Source organism: Canis lupus, chromosome 3, assembly GCF_048164855.1.
Source record: "Canis lupus baileyi chromosome 3, mCanLup2.hap1, whole genome shotgun sequence".
Classification (NCBI taxonomy): Eukaryota; Metazoa; Chordata; class Mammalia; order Carnivora; family Canidae; genus Canis; species Canis lupus.
Window position 1 is genome coordinate 37912945 of NC_132840.1, and position 18652 is coordinate 37931596.

The following is an 18652-nucleotide window of genomic DNA, read 5'->3' on the forward strand; positions in this document are numbered from 1 at the left end:
ATAAGCTGGGAAGAACTTGGTCAATTAGAAAGTACAGACTGAGGTCAGAATGGAAGTAGGTAAAGTCCTCTTTCAAGAGGTTTTGTATATGATAGGAAAAAAGACTGGGGAGTTAAAGACCGGTGAGTTAATTCTGATCTTAAGATGAGATTTTCTTTCACTTTATAGCTTCTGTATCCTTAGTTGCCTCAATGTGAATTACCTAATGAACACCTCCATATACCCTACCCTCTGGCCAAAGACTCACCATTCTCGATTTCCCACTTCTTATCTCCGAACCTGTGCTAAGGTCACCTCTCTGAAACATCTTTCCCCAAATGTCACTTACCAAACCCTGCCAGGATATCTAAAGATGAGGTCTTCCAAGAAATCGATCTCACTGCTCACATTCTAGAGAATTATTTGTCTAAACACTTATTGCCCTTGAAGTCTTTACAGGCATTTATAATCCATTTCAGTTTGTATCTTAGTGTCTTACCTGTCCATGTTGGGTTTTATGTGTTTCCCACTTACTAGGTAATAGGCTTCTTGTGGGACAAAAATCAAGATTTACTCATCTTTGTGTCCCCTACAAAGCTCAACATAATAAGACATTCAACCAATGTTTGAATTAATGGGGCATATTTGCAATTCAATGTGTATGCTGCTAAAACTTAGAAAGACATCAAATGATTCACCACTTTTTCTCAGAATTTTATTTATATAGAATCTTCAGAATGTTTCCCTTTAATTTTTATCACAAGCTAAAAATCTCAAAGCTTAAAATCAGATATTTTATAACATGTCATTGTTTAGTACAGGGAGAAGAGTCCAACCATTTTGAGGAGAAGCTTTCATAACTGTATAAACAATATTTACAATATTATTTAATATAGATTTAGACAACGTGGCATCGTATTTAAATGTACAAAATAGTTTATGTCATATATTTTAATTATAGAACATTCCAAAATTCAAAGTAATAAAAGAAATCCATCAACACTAATAACAATAGCAATAGGTTCATCGATAATCACAGTAAACTTATATGATACATATACATAATACACAATTTACAATTTACACATCAAATACACAAATTCAAAGATCTATGACCAGTCTATTTAAATCATGCTGGATTCTAAATACTATTTTATAATTCATAGCTTGAAACAAATGTTCTGTGGTAACCTATGAAACAGGAGTACAAACTATGAAATCCTAGTTAACATTCTTCTTAAATCCTAAGAGACTACTCTAGGAAACCTCAAAGACAGCACATAAGGCATTTTTCCCTGAAATTAAAATTCTTATGAATATATTCATAAATATATTCAAAGGAAGAAAATACAAACAACCCAGATATCATGAGTTAATTTTACCTTCTCAAATTTAGTTCAGTACAGAGCATCTGGTATAATCACAGCTTCTCTGGGAAGTTTTGATTTTCTCCTGATTTAGGGGGCTAACATATTTATTCTCTGCCTTTTTCCACAAAAAATTTAAGGTGGCTAAAAAGATTCAGAAAATGCCAGAAAGCACAAATTACAGGGCAAATGAAAAAAACAGAGAAAACAGAGTTTTGAGGAATAGAATACATAAAACCATTTAAGAAAAGGTCAGAAATTTAATTAAAGTATGTGACATTATTCTCCATAGTGATTTCCTGGAAATATTCCAAATTTTATATTGATTTGTAAGAAAACTATTTAAAATTGCTGGTAAACTGAGAATACTGATCAAATTTTGTATTAATCATGATAGAGATGATGATAAAAATGTGCTTTTTCCTTTGTGCTTGGATGAAGTAAGTTTTCCTAAATGCCATGATGTAGGACTCTAGACTTAAGTCTCTTACTCTTGGTAAAGGAGAGTGTCGATAAAAAAAATATAAAGTTTGGGTGCCCTTATTTAATTTCTACTGAGAAATCCATCCACTGAATGCCTGTTGATGACCTGAGGATTGACAGCTGTATGTCAGGTGGTCAGATGTCCATAAGTCTCTTTATCCACAGGTAAAGCATCAATCCTGAAGCATCCTGCCATTACATCACTTCCTGCAAGTCTTCCAGCTCACCTCGTTAGGACCCAGCAAGAAAAACATGACCAACTGAAGAGCAGGAGGCCTGCACAGATTGGCCTGTTGACACTGCAATCACCCTGTTGCCCAGACAGCTGCAGAGGCTCTGACCCTGCTTACTTAACAGTCTGCACATCACAGACCTCACCTCTACTCCTGTGGGGGAGGAGAGTTTTGGAGAGAAGGCATGGAAGCATTAATCAGCTTCCATGAAATATGAATGGGTCTGTTCAACTCTATCCTTCTAGGTCCCGCTTTCAACAAATGTTATATGAACCATCTTGTACCTATGTGCCAAGAGGTAAGAAGTAGAGGGAGCGAGTATAAAGTGGGAGTGTGTTTGAAGGAAATGAAGAAATAAAAGGTGGTAGGATATGTGGCAAGAGCTTCACAACTACAGATTAAGGATCAGACAAAAATATCCACTTGAAAGCTAAAACTAATCACTGTGTATCTTTTTTTTTTTTTTTTTTTTAGGAGGATGATTTTTCCCAAGCAACACTCTTGGTTCAAGTCTATAGATTTAAAGCCCCAGGAACTGCAATATTCTTGGTGGTGATGGCAAAGCTACCCCAGGGTTTGTGAGATAAGTTTTACAGGCGACAGAATCATGACTGCTATTTCTCCAGTGATACCCTTGAGAATATAGGAAGGGCCACCTTATCTTTCAGGCACCATGCCTCCAGCCCACAATACTTTTAAGGCCCATAAAAAATGTTTTCATCTTTTAAATTCAGAAGGAAAAAAAAACAATCTTTTAGATTGAGGACATGTTTATATATAGTATTAGACTCATTTTATATAAATAAAATTGTAGTGAATTAATTTTTAATTTTTTATGGAAGACAACATCTAAGAAGGCAAAAGTGTCTAAGTCCTACATAATGTGGGTTTGAAGACCGTTCAAAGATAAAATAATGGAGGGATGAGGAGAGTCTGATCTTGTTGATCTTATTCCACTGATTTTTCTTTTTTGCATGTTACTTTGGGATTAGATTTTTAATAGAGCTCAGTGTAATACTGCGAAGTACTAGTGTCCATTTCTACTAGTCAAGCAAGAAAAGAAAAAAATTAAGTTCATTATTTTATTGTCATTGTGCAGTCTTAAGAATCAAATCAGGATGAAAAGATCTGGATGTTTTCAGGTCCTGTCTCCACTCCTGTAAGCATCACCTGAGGTAAGTTTCCCTTTGAGTCTCTGCCCCCTGAACTTCCTATGTTAGTTACACTGCCCTCAGTAGACTTCCTCTGTGCTTCTCCAGCACCCTGGCTCTGACTACCCTAAGCAGCCTAAGTTGGCAGTGACAGGAATGTGGGTGGGCACTTGCAATTTCAAAAGTGTTTCAAGAATATGATAAGAGAAAAAAAGAAACAGGGAGAATGAACAATGAAGGAGAGAAGGAAAATATCACAGATTATAATGTTCTAAAATTATATGGTCCAGGAAAAAAAAAGGGGGTAAGAACTTATACTAAAATGTTAACCTGTGGTTTTTTAGATAATAGGATTTATATATTTTTATTTATGTTTCTGTTTTTTAAAAAATATTTTGAGATAAATGTACTCTATCATCAAGAAAAAAAAAACACTCTATATATTATTTTAAAAATTGTGCTCTCCACACTCTAAACTCCAAGGATTACTGTCTTCAAGTTCTTCACAGTATGGCTTAGGTTAGAAAATATGGTTAGTTACTGGCACATAAGGGATCCAGATTTGAGAACAGAATTTTAAACAATTTCCATTATTTTCTATCACCCAAATTAATCGATATTATAGGGAAATGTCAATCAAGAGAGTTAATTCATACCAATTTCTAGGATATGTTCCCAATGTACAATGAGAAAAACACATTAAAAGGAAGAAATACAAACGAATCAATTACTACGTATCATAGAATCAGACTTTCTGTGCTCGGAAGGAAAAACAAAGTCATAAAACTCAGACCCAAACAAAACAAAACAAAAACTCAGACCCATGGATTACAGGTGAAGGGCATGAGGTCCAGACAGATTATGTGATGTTATCACTTCCAGAGAGTGAAACCAGTAACAGAATTAGGAGGAGGACTCAGGTCTCCTGACGTTGGTCTACAGCTCTTAACACCTCTACTCCCAAAGGTAATTGCTTTATAAATTATGTTTCATTGTTTATCCTAACTACATATAGAGAAATGCATTTTAGACCTGGAAGGATGTTAAGAAGATAAGTTAGTTCTCAGTTATACAAGAACTTAGGCTTAGAGAAGGTCAACTTATATCCACCCCTCCCTTTCACCCAAGTCACAAGGTTGAGCCAAGACCTAGACCATCTAGATCTAGCTCACTACTCCCTCAGACACTGTCATATTCTTCCATGGCTAATGATTACTACCAAAAAAGGTAAAAATACAGAATCATATCCAGGTAAGATGTAATAAAACTATTATTAATAAGAGTGCTTGAAGAACGGGTATAAATCAGTTCTATGGCTAACAGAATAAACTGAAATCCATTTGAGTAAATCAGGCAGCATGATTGCTAATTTTACTTGAAAATGTACTTAAATGTAAATCACAATCTTAAGTTTTGTTGTTTGAAGATGATGTAAACAAGGCCTTTCAGTGTCTCAGGTTCGTATATCTGAAAGTAAATTACAAGTGTTATAATTCTCTAGAGCAGAGTTGGAAGATAATGGCCAGCAATCCATTTTTTGTGAGGCTCACGAGGTAATAAGAATGGTTTTTACATTTTTAAAGGATTATAAAAAAAGTATAAAGCAGAATATCTGATAGACACGGTATTTGACCTGCAAAGCCTAAGTTTTTGACTAACTGTCCCTTTACATAAAAAGTTTGCTCACTTCTGTTCTAGATTTAGAAAGTATTTGAAACTGGGCTAGATACGTAGTATGTCCTGGAAGGCTTTTTTGTTTTTAAAATTAAATATCTGATTTAATATTTAAGTGTTATTATAATTTGCCACTTTCTCCTGATAACAGGTAGTAGGGGAAAAAAAATCCAATACGAGAGTTATGATTATCCGTGTCCTAATTAAATGAGGTTTCATCACACATACGAATATAAGTGGACATATAGTTGAAGCTAATTATTTTATGTATCTGAAATCCATATAAAATGTTTCAGCTAGCTGAAAAAATGGCATATCCTGTAGTATTACTGCTATAAAATAAAATGGAAACAAATAGCTATTAACTGAAAAACTGGCAATTTGATTTTCTCCTTTGGGTTTCTTCTCTATGTTTAAGATTTTCTCCTTATGCCTCCCCTGGCCTCCTACAGCTTGTTGTTAGATTTATTATATCGATAGTTCTCAACCATGTTAATTATCTCGGTGCCATCCATCCATAGCTCATTTGCAACCATAAGCAAATCTCACCAAAGCAGATGGAAAAAAATGGAAGTACTCCTAATGAGACAGAGACATGAGGTACCAAAATTTGGGGAGAAATAAATATTAGAGATACATTCCATTTATCAACCTGAATACAACAGTAAAGCAGACAGCCCTTTGGTCTCCTGCACTGCTTACTGGCCATGGCTGGTCTGCAGCACTGCAGCAGACCCTGCTTCACACAACACTCTGATAATCACTGTATGAAAGCCAGTCCGTATCTCTTTGTCACATCATTTATGTGGCAAAGTTTCGATTTTGTGAGCTAGAGAAAAAATATTAAAGTTGTGCCACTATTAGCAAAATTACAGTAATTTCAAGGATATTACTTTGAAAGCATGATCACTGTATCAAGATTAGAATGTCTTACTTTAAAATAATTACATTAACAGTTCCTTTGTACCCACAGCACAGTTCTCTTCAGCCACTCCATTCTCCTGCTTGCTTTTATAATTGGAAAGGAATAAATTTTCTATTTGAGTTAAGAATTCTTCAGCAATGAAGCAATTAGTCACTTTGCTCAGAGTTTTCCTCAGACACTCCAAAAGCTAGTTGGAAAGAAAAGTTTTATATTTAAAATACGCAAAAAGTATAAGAGGGTTTGCATTACTATCATTATTGTATCCCTTTCCAAATCTCAAATTTTCTAATGTGCAAGTAAGAAACAGTCTCCTTAACCGTGGCTGGAGATGTATTTGTGATGAATAATCAGACAGCCAGATGCAGCAAGTCACTGTTGAGAAATGCTTAGGTTAGTTCCTTTATGATCTTATGTGAGGAGACAAACCTAAGATTTTAAGTGTGATGTTTTCTACTTTGGACAAGTTTGTGACTTTCCTTCTTTTTTCTAAAGTTACATTTACACAGCAAAATAATCCTGTAGAATAAAAATCTGTGTACATATACAGGACTTGACAACTTCAAAATTAGGATGCTAGAGTTTGATTCCTGAAAAATATGCGTATTAATCTTCCAACAGAACAAGGAGAAAGCAGCTTTAACAGAGGGAGTAAAAAAATCTAAAAAGAAACTTAGTATGTTTAAATTTTCTATTCTCAAACTGTTACCAAAAAAATAAAAAATAAAAAAGATGTTGCCAGTCTCATGGTCTTTAACTCTTTATACTCATAGAAACAAAACAAGAAGTGAAATAGAAGAATTCAGAACTCTTACTTCCTACCAGAAAGTTAAATAAAATGACCACTTACATGTAATTATTAGATTTATTCTACCATTCTTAAAAATGATCAATTGTTATGCCTAAATGGAAACATGGCCTTGAATTTAACAAAATGAGAAAAGTGTTCTCCACTACATACAATAATCTGCTAAGAAATTTATTGGCCAACACAAATTTATTCTAAAATAATATTATTTCTATAAGCAAGTATGGGCAACAAAACATATTACTAATTATCTCTTAGAAATTAAATTTTTGAAAGGAAAAAGCAATAAAAAAATACACAGAAAATGTATCTACAAAGCATTTGGCATCCTGGGAAAACACATCAAGATGAATAGCTTTAGAATTCATGAACAATAGAACCAATTAAAATGAAGGCAGCTTACTTTCTGCAAACAAGTCAGGTCAGAATCCCGGTGAAAGATTTTATCCATAGGGACACTGCTGTTGGAAGAAATATGAAGACAAACTGATGAAACAAATACCTTAAACTAATCAGTTTTGTAATAAACTGTCACTGATGTCATATATCATAGTTTTATATTTAACTTGGGTTTTCTCTAAAACATAATTTAATGAGAAACACTGCAGATGTGCAACCATCTCCAACCACAGTACATACCTATGGGAGAGCCGGTATTTTTCTATTATCCATCTTGTCTTTTCAAACACTAATCCCCACTGAGGTTCTTCCAGCATCTGTTGTACTTCAAATTTATAAGGTAAACCTAGAAGAGCATAAAGAGGCAGACAGACTATCACCAACTATTTCTTAAGTCTGCAATCTCCTTTCAATTACCTAAAATCCTCACCCTCTCGACTTGGCAGACCAGCTGAACAGCACTTTAAACATAGTGGGCATTCATTAAATATTTACTGCCTGGCTGAACCAGGTCCATCAAGCACATTAATGCCAAGCAATTAATAATAATAAAGAAAAGTAAAAGTACCATTTGCATGACAATTAAATGTAAGGAACTGAGAGGCAGGATGATCACATAATTTATATCCAAACCAAGAGACTTTTGAGTGAAAGGGGGCACTGTTAAAAATTGTCAGAAACACGGGCTTAAACTGACACTGAGCTAGGCAAAACAAGACATTCCATTCCAGTGATTTTTATTTTTAAATAGGTTAAGCTTACAGCAATGCTATAAGGTAGGCAGCATTATTCCTATTTTACAAAGAAACAGGCTGAGACCAGTGAAACAACTTGTTTAGGCTGGGGAAATTGAAGAGCCTGGATTTTAAACCCCAGCAAGTCTGCCTGGCTTCTGAGCCCACACTCACTTTACCTCCTTATAGGAGTTAACACCAGTCAGGAAATAGGATTAACTCTGGAGAAGCAGCAACTGCACTAGAGTCAAAACTGTCAGGCTAAACTCTGGAGGAAAGGAGCCCAAGGGGTAGATACCATGCACACAGCTAGAAAGGAAAAATACCAAGGATGAGCCTATTGGAAATTTCTCATATATCTTTCAAAATCTCCCTATAATTGTATTTGCAGTGTATTAAAAAGAAAAGCTCAGGTGATTCATTACCAAAGGTCAATACCATAAAAATAATAGTAAAATTTACATAATGCTTACTATATGGCAGGCTTACGGTGCTTTATATATGTAAGGCCACTTTAAACTAGCTACCAGTATTATCCTCTATCCCTGCTTTTTCTGGGGGGGGGGGAGATTAGGACACTGAGTCACAGAGAGGTTAAATAACCTGTTCATCAGCATATATATATATAATTATGAAGAGGCAGAGCCAAAATCTGAACCCAGGCAGTCTGGCTTAAGTTTGTTATTAACTTTACAATATACTGCCTCTCAACTGGGTTTTTGTCAATATAAGGCTTTTTAAGTAAATACAATGCCAGCAAATCAGAAGGCATGAAGAAAATGAAATGAAAAACACCATGACTAACTTCCTTGAAAAACAAGCTTATTTTGTCAATGTGTTCTAAAAAGCACCCCTATTTTTTTCATGTGGATCTTTTTTTTATTTCTCAATTCTCCTCCATTTCACTTTTTCCCTCCAAAAACTTGAGAAGAGTGACACATTACAGCACACAAGCTATTAAGCAAACTCCTTTTGGTGATATTGATAATTTACTTGAAATGCTCTGATTACTTACTAAGCTCAGACAACAGTATAATCACAACTTCCTATTGAAGATCTATTATTTGCTAAGCACTTGATATACTAACAACAATTTTTACAACTTCCCTGAAAGCAAGGAAATAGTTTTTTTAAAGATTTTATTTTATGTATTTGAGAGAGAGAGAGCTCACACAAAGGTGGGGGGAGGCAGAGGGAGAGGGAGAAGCTGAGTCCCTGCGGAGTGTGGTGTGGTGATGATGAACACAGGGCTTGATCCCAGGACCCTGAGATCATGACCTTAACCAAAGTCAGATGCCTGCCTGAGCCACCCAGGCGCCTCAGCAAGGTAATAATTTTTTCTCATTTTACAGATGTGGCAAAAGGGAATGAGAGGCTAAGTAATCTGCCCAAGGTAAAATAACCAATAAATGTCAGAACTGGGATCTGAATAATCTAGGCAAGCAACTCCTACTCTTAATGAGAACCAAAAATAAGAATAAAGAATGCATTTTCAGTCTGTGCTGGTGAAAAACTGTAAAAACACACACACAAACTATTCAGCTTTGTTTGGTATTAAGAGTATTTTTCTAAGTTAAAAAAAAAAGCACTAAAATCAGTACAAATTTCTTTTTGTGCTGAATATTTTTAATCCATTAAAATATCAGAAGAAAACTAATCACTAAGTATATTTTTTGCCTATTCCAAGTACAGAAAATGCTTATCCATTAGAAACATTTAAAAGAGAACATGGCTATATACCTAACAGGAAAAAAGAGAGTAGGACAGGAAAGGCAAGGAAAAGAGAACCTAAGTTAAAAGTACTGTAACACAAGGTATCCCATGGCTTCTTGAAAATTCTTGAACCAGAATGTTTCCAAATAAGAGCACAGTGAAGAACCTAGGATTAAGACCTAGTAAGCAGTGTTAAGAGGCATTTAAGAGACAACTCTGCCCAATAGAACTTTCTGCAATGATGAAAATATTGAATACTGTGTGCTGTCTAGTGGTACCTTATGAGAACATCCAGTACAGTTCCCTCTCATCCTTTCAAGTGATTCCTGCCCCTGCCTCGGTACTTTCTTCCATGCATACACTGCTCTATATTTTGCTTAATACTAAATCTGTCCCTTCCCACAAATCTCTAGAGTTTGGCTCCCCATGAAGCTTTCTGCTCTCGGGTACTCTGTCCTACAAATTTAGTTGACTTTGTCTTCCCTCTGTCACCTCAATTCAGTCTGCCATTCCATAGGTAGGTTTCTCCTCCTTGTGTCATACTGGGAAACTCTTGTTAGGTTGGTAAGCTAGGATAATTTGGGGCTCCCCTCATTTGTTTCCCATCTCTCAGCAATATCCCTTCACTGCCTGATGTTGTGACCTAAACACCACTGTCTTATACATTTGTCCAGTTTTATGGTTGTTTCAGATAGGTCTTTGTTACTTTCTTTGGGCCAGAAGCAGAATTCTAGGAACTGAATTTTAAATTTCATTTAATTCTTAGACTATTTAGTAAATAGTCTTATGTAGCTGGTAGCTACTGTATTCTCTGTATACTCTGATAGCATCAGAGTACAGGCTCATTTCCTAAATTTAGCAGACTGTAAGATTTAAAAAGTGACTTAAATTGAGAATAAGTTAATTGTGATTACTCCTTTTGTAACTTTTTATAAAATTATATTGGGTTAAAGAATGTTATATACATGAGCTATGTTCAAACTGGGCATTTTGGACTAAAGCTAGTGTCAATACTCTTTGTTCAATAAAAACCAGTAGAGTGCTGACCACTCCCTAGGTGCAAGGCAACTATTAATTAGGTGCTGGTGGGGATACACAGACAAAGAACACAGTTTGGGCTCTCTGAGGTTCAGATTTTAGTGTGAAATGTCAAATGGATAGATTAAACTTAAAGGATAAAAGCACCCTGAGGGCAGGAAACAAGTGTTGCAGATGCACAAAGAACAGAGCAACTAATTGCAATGACATGGGGGTAAGCACTACTCTGCCAAAGAGATGGCATCATTAAAGTGACATCATTAAAAACAACGAAGTTAATTTGTTAAACAAACTTTCACTCAATACCTACTTTATGCCAGGCCTTGTGCTAGAGACTGAGGACAGAGAGATGAGTCCAATATAACATCTACCTTCAAGGAGCTCATGAGCTAATGGGGAGCAGTATAATGTTCAGTGACAATATCAAAAAAGGACAGTGAAGGAGAGCAGCTGTGGTAAGGATAGAGAGGAGAAAATAAATATTCCAGAAATGTCATTGTTTCTTCAAGTCTTTTCCTTTCTACACACTTGCCTCTTACATTCCCCTCTTTTCCCTAGTCTGCTACACTAATTCCCTGTCCAGCCAGAGTTGACTGGACTACAAGTAACGTAATTCCCAAAGGAATCAAATCATATGACTGGGCTAAGCCCAGCACATACTTTCTTGGGATAGAATGGAAACAAAGACTAGGAAACCAGTCAGGCACTATAAAGCCTAAACTGAGAGGCCACAGAGAACTGGTAACAGGGTGGTAATTTTTCCTTATTATTATTATTTTTTCCCATTTGAATGCCACTGTAGAGAAAGCCAGTCTATATTCATACAAGATTTCCTGAGAATAGAGACTTTGTCTATTTCACTTACAGCAGTAACTCTAATAACTCTAGGACAGGCATACCTTGGGTTATTATGCTTCATTTTACTGCGCTTCATTTCACAGTTATTGTGTTTTTCACAAATTGAAGGTCTGTGGCAACCCTATAGTCAAGCAAGTCTATCAGCAACATTTTTCCAATAGTATTTGCTGACTTTGTGTCTGTGTCACGTTTTGGCAATTCTTGGAATATTTAAAAATTTTCATTATTATTATATTTGCTATGGTGATATGTAATAAGTGATTATGACTCACTGAAAGCTTAGATGATGGTTAGCATTTTTTAGCAAAAGTACTTTTTAACTAAAATATGTATGCCAGGTAGCCCGGATGGCTCAGCGGTTTAGCGCCACCTTCAGCCCAGTATCCTGGAGACCCGGGATCGAGTCCCACGTCAGGTTCCCTGCATGGAGCCTGCTTCTCCCTCTGCCTGTGTCTCTGCTTCTCTCTCTCTGTGTCTCTCATGAATAAATAAATAAAATCTTTACTTAAAAAAAAATAAAGTATGTGTGTCATTTTTTAGATATGATGTTACTGCACACATAATAAACCACAGTAGATTGTAAACATAACTTTTATATGCACTAGGAAACCAAAAAATTCATTATTGTGGCATTTAATTTATCATGGTGGTCTGGAACCAAACCTGCAGTATCTCTGAGGTATGCCTGTACCTAACATGGACACTGCTTGGCCCAAACTTTTCCCCACATTGTAATCCTCCTGCCCAGTGGCCATGATTAACACCGTAGGGACTTGAATCTACAAGGGGATCACCAAAGGGAAGAGGATGGCTGCACTACATGGTATGCAAACAATTATTCCCTAGTTGATGGGACAAACTTCTCAGTCACACAGCCTCACATATGTGAGATTTGAAGAAAGGAAGGCTGAGATAGGGTGAAGTTGTTGGGTGAAGCTGTTTTTGTTGAAAACTTACGATAAGAGCCATCTGAGCTAATTTCATCACTTATAACCAGGCAGGTAATCTGGGAATAAGGTAAAGGATTGTTTTGATTATAAGGACTAACAATCATTCCAATGAACTTTGCACCGCCTCTGGAGAAGTAACTCTACAGTGAAAAGAAAAGTATAATTAGTCTTGACTGCATAAATTTAAAAATCAGTATTTACCCATACCAACATCTTAAACACCTAATGGAAGAAAAAGGAATACAAAGGTGTGTTAAAAACTTTATAGCCAAACAGCAACTAATTGAAATATGTATCATTCCGCACTATTATTTTTCAGGCCAAAATGTGCTCAACCCAACCAGAAATGACCCTTAAAAATTAGATCATGTGGCCTCCAAAATCTGTATTTGCCATGAATATGTTTACAGATTATTTTCACTATAGGTATAATCTTTATCAATACGGTAATAATTTATTAACAGCTACCTATAACAAAAACATTCACCTATCCAACATAAACTATCAGAATAAAACAAAACTTTGTTTTTACCAGAGATGTAAAATAGACTGGTACTGATTACTTCATTCATACCTAGACCCTGTCCTAGTTGTTCCCATCAATTATTTTTTAAAGATTTTATTTTTATTTACAGAGAGGGAACGGTAAGGGGGGAGTAATAGGGGAGGAGGGGGGGGGGAGGAAGAGGGAAAGAATCCCAAGCAGACTCCACACTGAGTGTGCAACTTGATGCAGGACTTGATCTCACGACCCTGAGATCATAACCTCAGCTGAAATCAAGAGCCAGATGCTTAACCAAATGAGCCACCCAAGTGCCCCATTCCCATCAATTTTTAAAGGCTCTAGAAGTACTTATCACTGTTAGATGGTTTGTCTGTACTAAATAAAATAGCTAAGTGTTTAAACACATATTACTCTTGTGATCAGAAAAAATGCAGTTATTTCAAAGCTCCAGATGTAAATAGTATTAGAAATGCAATACTTGGCTAGGAATGCTATAAATACATTTATTTCATAGAAAACAACAAAGGAGGAGAAAAGGTGCAATTATTTACACATAAAACCTACAAGCCCACCTGGTATTTGGCTTGAGTGTCAATATCTCGTAAGGAAGGATTTGGATCAAAGGCAGGATGAGAATGATACCATCCAATAACACTATAGCCTCTCACAGCCAAGGTCTCTGAGGCCTGTGTTTGTGAGACAGGATCCATCTCACACTGCAGTCCTGTACTCAGACTATTACATGGCTCTGCTGCACAGACCTATAAAAGATTAATCCTTATATGGTTACACTGAAATCCTGTTAATTCTATTACTTTAATGTTTTAGTTCTTTCATACATAGATACAGAAACTTTTTTAAGCCAGTGAAAGTATTTGGCAGTATCACAGGCAGCCTTTAACTGGCAAATAAATAACACTCCAAAAGTGTGATTGTATGTAGGAACTCAGAATCCATTTTTCTACTCAAACAAGGCCGTAATAATAATTATTTTTCTAAGTCAGCCCTTATCATATCTGTACATAGTCTTTCAATGACTCCTATTATTTATGATAATGATTACAACAGAGTGACGCATGCCAAGTTTCAATTTGGTGCATGCTTCCTGGCCTCTTAAAGTAGTTGTAGCTTTTTATTGGTGAAGGAAATGAGAAGGCAAGGCCTGGCTGGCAGCACTCTCTCTTTCTTGATGGCAAAAGGAACAGGTGCTCAATATGTGGAATGTTAGTTTGCTCCTGGGAATATCTAACACATTTGCATAGTCTCATTTATATCACAGGTAAAAGTCTGTATTTTAATTATATCCACTGAAATCTGTAAAAATATTTGGTATGGCAGCAGGACTAAATAATTTTTAAAAATTATTTTAAAACAATAGAGAACTTACTTCAACTACTTTATCAACTTCTGAGTATCTTCCTCCTAATAGACCAATCACTTCTGCCATAGAGACATGAGCATGCTAAAAAGAAATATAAAATAGACTTAGCTCAAACATACAAATCCATCTGACAAAAAATCAGAATAAAACTCACTTATCACAGAAGAGTCATCTATAAGTATGTTAACTATGCTTTTCTAAAATAAAGTAGCATAGTAGAGGAATTAGATGCTAGGCTCAGTGCAAAGAAATTTAGGATTTCAGATTTATCTTCACTGCCAGCTGGGAAGCTTTGAACCAAATATTTAAATACTCCAAGATACCATTTTTAAATTTAAAAAAAGGAAGATACCATTTGTTTTCCTTACTCAGGAAAGGTATCAGAAGGATACAAAGTAAACTGCTCTGGGTCCTCCTACAGAAAAACACCCTGAACAAACACAACTATTGGAGGTCTTGGTAATTTAGTGCCAACAAGGAGCCTCCCAAATGTAGGAGTTGTGCTTTGTTACAATTATCTAAAAGGCAGCAGACAAAGGATACCAGAAAATGAATATGGGGTTAATGATGATAAACAGTCTGCAAAACTCACATTAATTTATTTTCTCTAAAATATGGAAACATGCAATTGTTTGGCTTTTCTCCAAAAGAAAAGACTTATTTTTAGATTCCTTGTAAAAGAGGATAGTTAAGATCCAAAATACACGTCTTCCATACTCCCTCTTAAGCCTGCAATAAAAATACACAAGAATAGAAATCAGAGTAAGTAAACACAATAGATTATCCTTACCAAATCCATTATTAAAAGTGCTTCTGAAGCCACTTTCACCTGAAATGGCTCCTGAAATATAAAAAAAAAAAAAAAAAATGGGGGAGCATAAAAATAGAGATTTTGTTCTTCCTCACTGGAACGTCCACCCTTTTCTCCTTCACCTGTCACACCAAGTTCTCATCACCAACCAAGGCTCAGCACAAGCCAGAGAATTTTTAATAAACTATCATTCAAAATCCTAGCATGGAAAAATTCTTTAATTTCCCAACTGTATCACTCATTTGACCCTTAATGTACTTTGCCTTGTCCAATCTTTCACATATATATATGCCTCGCACACACAGAAAAAGAAGAAATACTTCATGCCTGACGGGGGCATTATTTATGGCCATTCACTAATGCATAAATAGTACCTGCTTTTCTTCACTGAAAAAATTACAAGGTATCAGCTGGAAGGGATCAAACGAGCTGGAAAAGAAAAAAAAATCATTTCTAATAAAATTCAGTAAGAAGATCAAGAAAATAACATTCATTTAAATTAGAAAATATGTATCAATAATCTAAACCCAAATTTTCAGAAAAATACTAAACTAGGAGAATTTCTTAGGACATTCTATACAACCCTTTGAGAGACGCACTGGTTTTTTGGACTCAATAAAAATATGGGAAATAATAAGACCTTTGGGAGAAAGCAATTCTGTTGTCTTAATTTAATACCCAAAGAAAAGAACATTATAATACACACAAGTGTATTTCAAAAAACTGGAAGAAAATGTAAACAACTCTCTAATATGACATGGGAAAGAAAGTTCAAGAAGGATGTAAGTTTCTCAAAAATACTTGTAAGTACGGTTAACAGCACAGAGTAGGGACTCAATAAATCTTTGCTGAATGAATAAACAACAAGCAGTTCTGATAAAGAAATTAATATATATATATAAAATTCTATGATAAACTCTAATTTTACAATGAAAGAGTAAAAAAAAGACAAAAAGAGGAGAACACAAGTAAGGGTAGATACAAAAGCATGTGTAAATCTAAGAGAAATGTTACAAAAGCTTTAACTGGTAAAGAGCTGAGGTTTGAGAAAGGTATTAGGAACGATTAATAAGGCTTTCTTTAGGCTATGTTCAGAGAAGAAAAAACACACACAAACAAGGAATATGTTTATGTTAACAGGACTGGAAAGAGCAGGACTATTTAGTTCCCATTCTACCAGAGATTGTTAGTGCTAGGAAATCACACACTTTGTAATCCAAGTTCCTAGAACAGTGCCTGATACATAGCAAGCACTCACAAATATTTGTTGAATGAAGGGAAAAGATCCCAATAAAAAAATGCTTCATCAACATAAATAAAAAGAATAGACAGTATATACATCCCAGAGAACTGAAGAAGCATGATGTGAAACTCCACTGATCTTGTTGGAGGAACTTTAAGGAATGGAAAAATTATTGGAGGGCTACAAATAGGCAATTACCGGGCTTGTTTTTATTTTATTATTTTTTTTTAGAGAGAGAATGCATGTGTGTGTGAACTGGGAGGGGGAAGGGGGATAAAAATCTCAACCAGGCTCCAAGCCCAACAGTGAGCCCAACGTGAGGTTCCAACATGGGGCTCTCTCTCACAACCTTGAGATCATGACCTGCTATTGGTGCCCCCGGACTTGTTTTCAAAACATGGGAAAAACAGACTTTAGAAGCAGAGGGTTAAATATTGAGAAATTCTGGAAAAGATTATTAAACAGTTGATTTTGAGCCTTTACCAAATGAAGAGGTGACTACTAAGAATAATAATAATGATCTATGAAAATAGAAGTAAATCTAAATTTTATTTTTGATAGGACTGATCTGCTAGAAACTAGCAGACTCATAAAGATTCAAATATATTTTACCTGAATATAAGCAAGACATCTGCTAAAATTTTTCTTCTGCATAAGATGAAAAGACACGGGTTAACCATGGCAACGTACAGCTGATTGAACAATGAAGTCTGAGCCTTACATTTATCTCAGTTAAACATTTTATTTAATCAGTGGCCAATGACAGAAGAGGTAACTTACTGAAATGCTGATGATTCAAAGTTATGAAGGCAAATATGAGAAAAGTGGATCTGGATTCAGAAAGATCCTGACAAATTGGAACGGGGACTTGGGAGTCACAATAAATCTCACATTTAGATTCAGAGAATCAAATGTCTAGATACTAGATGAGGAGTCTAGTATTTCATAAATTTATTTTTTATTGGTGTTCAATTCAACTTTAAGTTTTAATTTTTATTTTAGAGAGGTGATATATAAATAATATGATGGTCAGCAATAGGATTCCTTAAACTAACTGCCTAGATGTAAATCACAGCCTCATCACTGACAAGCACGGGCAAGTCACTCAACCTTTTTTGGGTCTCAGTTTCCTCATCTATAATGTGGGAATGATATTAACTACTGCATAGGGTACTTATGAGTATTTAAAGAGTTCATATACATGAAGTGCTTAAAGCATAGATAACAGAGTTAGCTATTATAGCTACTATTTTATAAATGAGGACTGAAGGCTTAAGGCTTTATGTAACTTACACCTAGGGACACACTCCTGGTTAAGCATTAGGGCTCTTTCCATTGAAAATGACTTAGTAGCATTCCTAGATAATCTTGTTTTAAAAGGGACACTGACAAAACTATACCCTATTCAATGGGGCATCTGCAAAAAGTGAGTGTCTAGAAAATCAAGACATTTAACTTATTTGGTGACCTTTACTCTTACACGTTACAAATATAAGATTATTTAAGAAACAAAAAACCTTGCTAACAATCAGCACCAATCAAAGAAAGAACCATTTCATGAGGTTACCTGTTTAAAATATCTAAGGAGTTGAATGACTTGTCATAATTAAAGCCCCTTTACAACATATGTTGGATCCTACAGTCACTAAACCCACATAAATTTAAAACTTTTGCTCGAGGTCTTCCAAATTGATAATCAGTGAAATAAAAAATTTCAAAATGTTAGTATTTTTCAACTTAATATAATGTTATATGAGATATTTTTTCCCATGCATTTCCTAATCATTTGTGAGAAGTTAAAAAAATTATATAATGGTATACCTTTTTGTTGGTCTTGGTACTTTTGAGGATTTGACAGGTTTACATTTTTCCTCTTTTCTTCTTGCCAATTCCTCAGCAGAAAGATGCTAAAATACAAAACACCAGTTGATCAGAGTCCATCAGCCACTGAGAGAATTAATAAAAAACAAAAACAACTCTTAGACCATATTTAAGGGCATGTGAGAACGAGATTGACCATGTTCATGTAGATGTTATGTCCTTCTTTCTACTATCAAATTGAAATGCTAGGAAACAGATAAAAAAATTGTTCCCCAATCTACAACCATACCAAACTTAAAACTTATTCCTTCTCTTGTTTTGCTCATTTCAATTAATGGCACCACCCAGGTTCAAAAACCTCAGAAATCACCTGAGTCCCTCCACTTACTTAATCACCAAGTCCTACTGTGTTGAGTTTTCTTCCCCAAGCAGGAGACATTGTAACATAATGGTAAAGAGCACAGATTCTGGAGATAAAAAGCCTGGCTCTGCTACCCACTGGGTGGCCCTGGCCAAGTTACCTTAGTTTTCTGTGCTTTAATTTCCTTACCTTTCACACAGGAACACAAGTAGTAATAACAA

General features: G+C 35.3%; 1 protein-coding gene across 7 annotated transcripts in view; it reads right to left on the bottom strand.

Moving 5' to 3' along the window:
* Nucleotides 1-680: 680 nt before the first annotated feature.
* Nucleotides 681-18652, bottom strand: part of MYSM1 (Myb like, SWIRM and MPN domains 1) — a 42745-nt gene continuing 24773 nt past the window's right edge. For 4 of the 7 annotated variants that reach the window (XM_072820434.1, XM_072820428.1, XM_072820431.1 and 1 more), the window contains 10 exons: nucleotides 18071-18156; nucleotides 16862-16897; nucleotides 15381-15435; nucleotides 14986-15036; nucleotides 14202-14276; nucleotides 13387-13575; nucleotides 12317-12449; nucleotides 7257-7362; nucleotides 7021-7078; nucleotides 681-5999 (listed from right to left, as the gene is read on the bottom strand). In XM_072820434.1, the coding sequence (XP_072676535.1) occupies nucleotides 5832-5999; nucleotides 7021-7078; nucleotides 7257-7362; nucleotides 12317-12449; nucleotides 13387-13575; nucleotides 14202-14276; nucleotides 14986-15036; nucleotides 15381-15435; nucleotides 16862-16897; nucleotides 18071-18156 (957 nt within the window). In that variant the 3' untranslated portion in view covers nucleotides 681-5831. The remainder of the gene's footprint in view (nucleotides 6000-7020; nucleotides 7079-7256; nucleotides 7363-12316; nucleotides 12450-13386; nucleotides 13576-14201; nucleotides 14277-14985; nucleotides 15037-15380; nucleotides 15436-16861; nucleotides 16898-18070; nucleotides 18157-18652) is intronic. The other 3 variants (XM_072820435.1, XM_072820429.1, XM_072820433.1) reach the window with 3 other exon arrangements.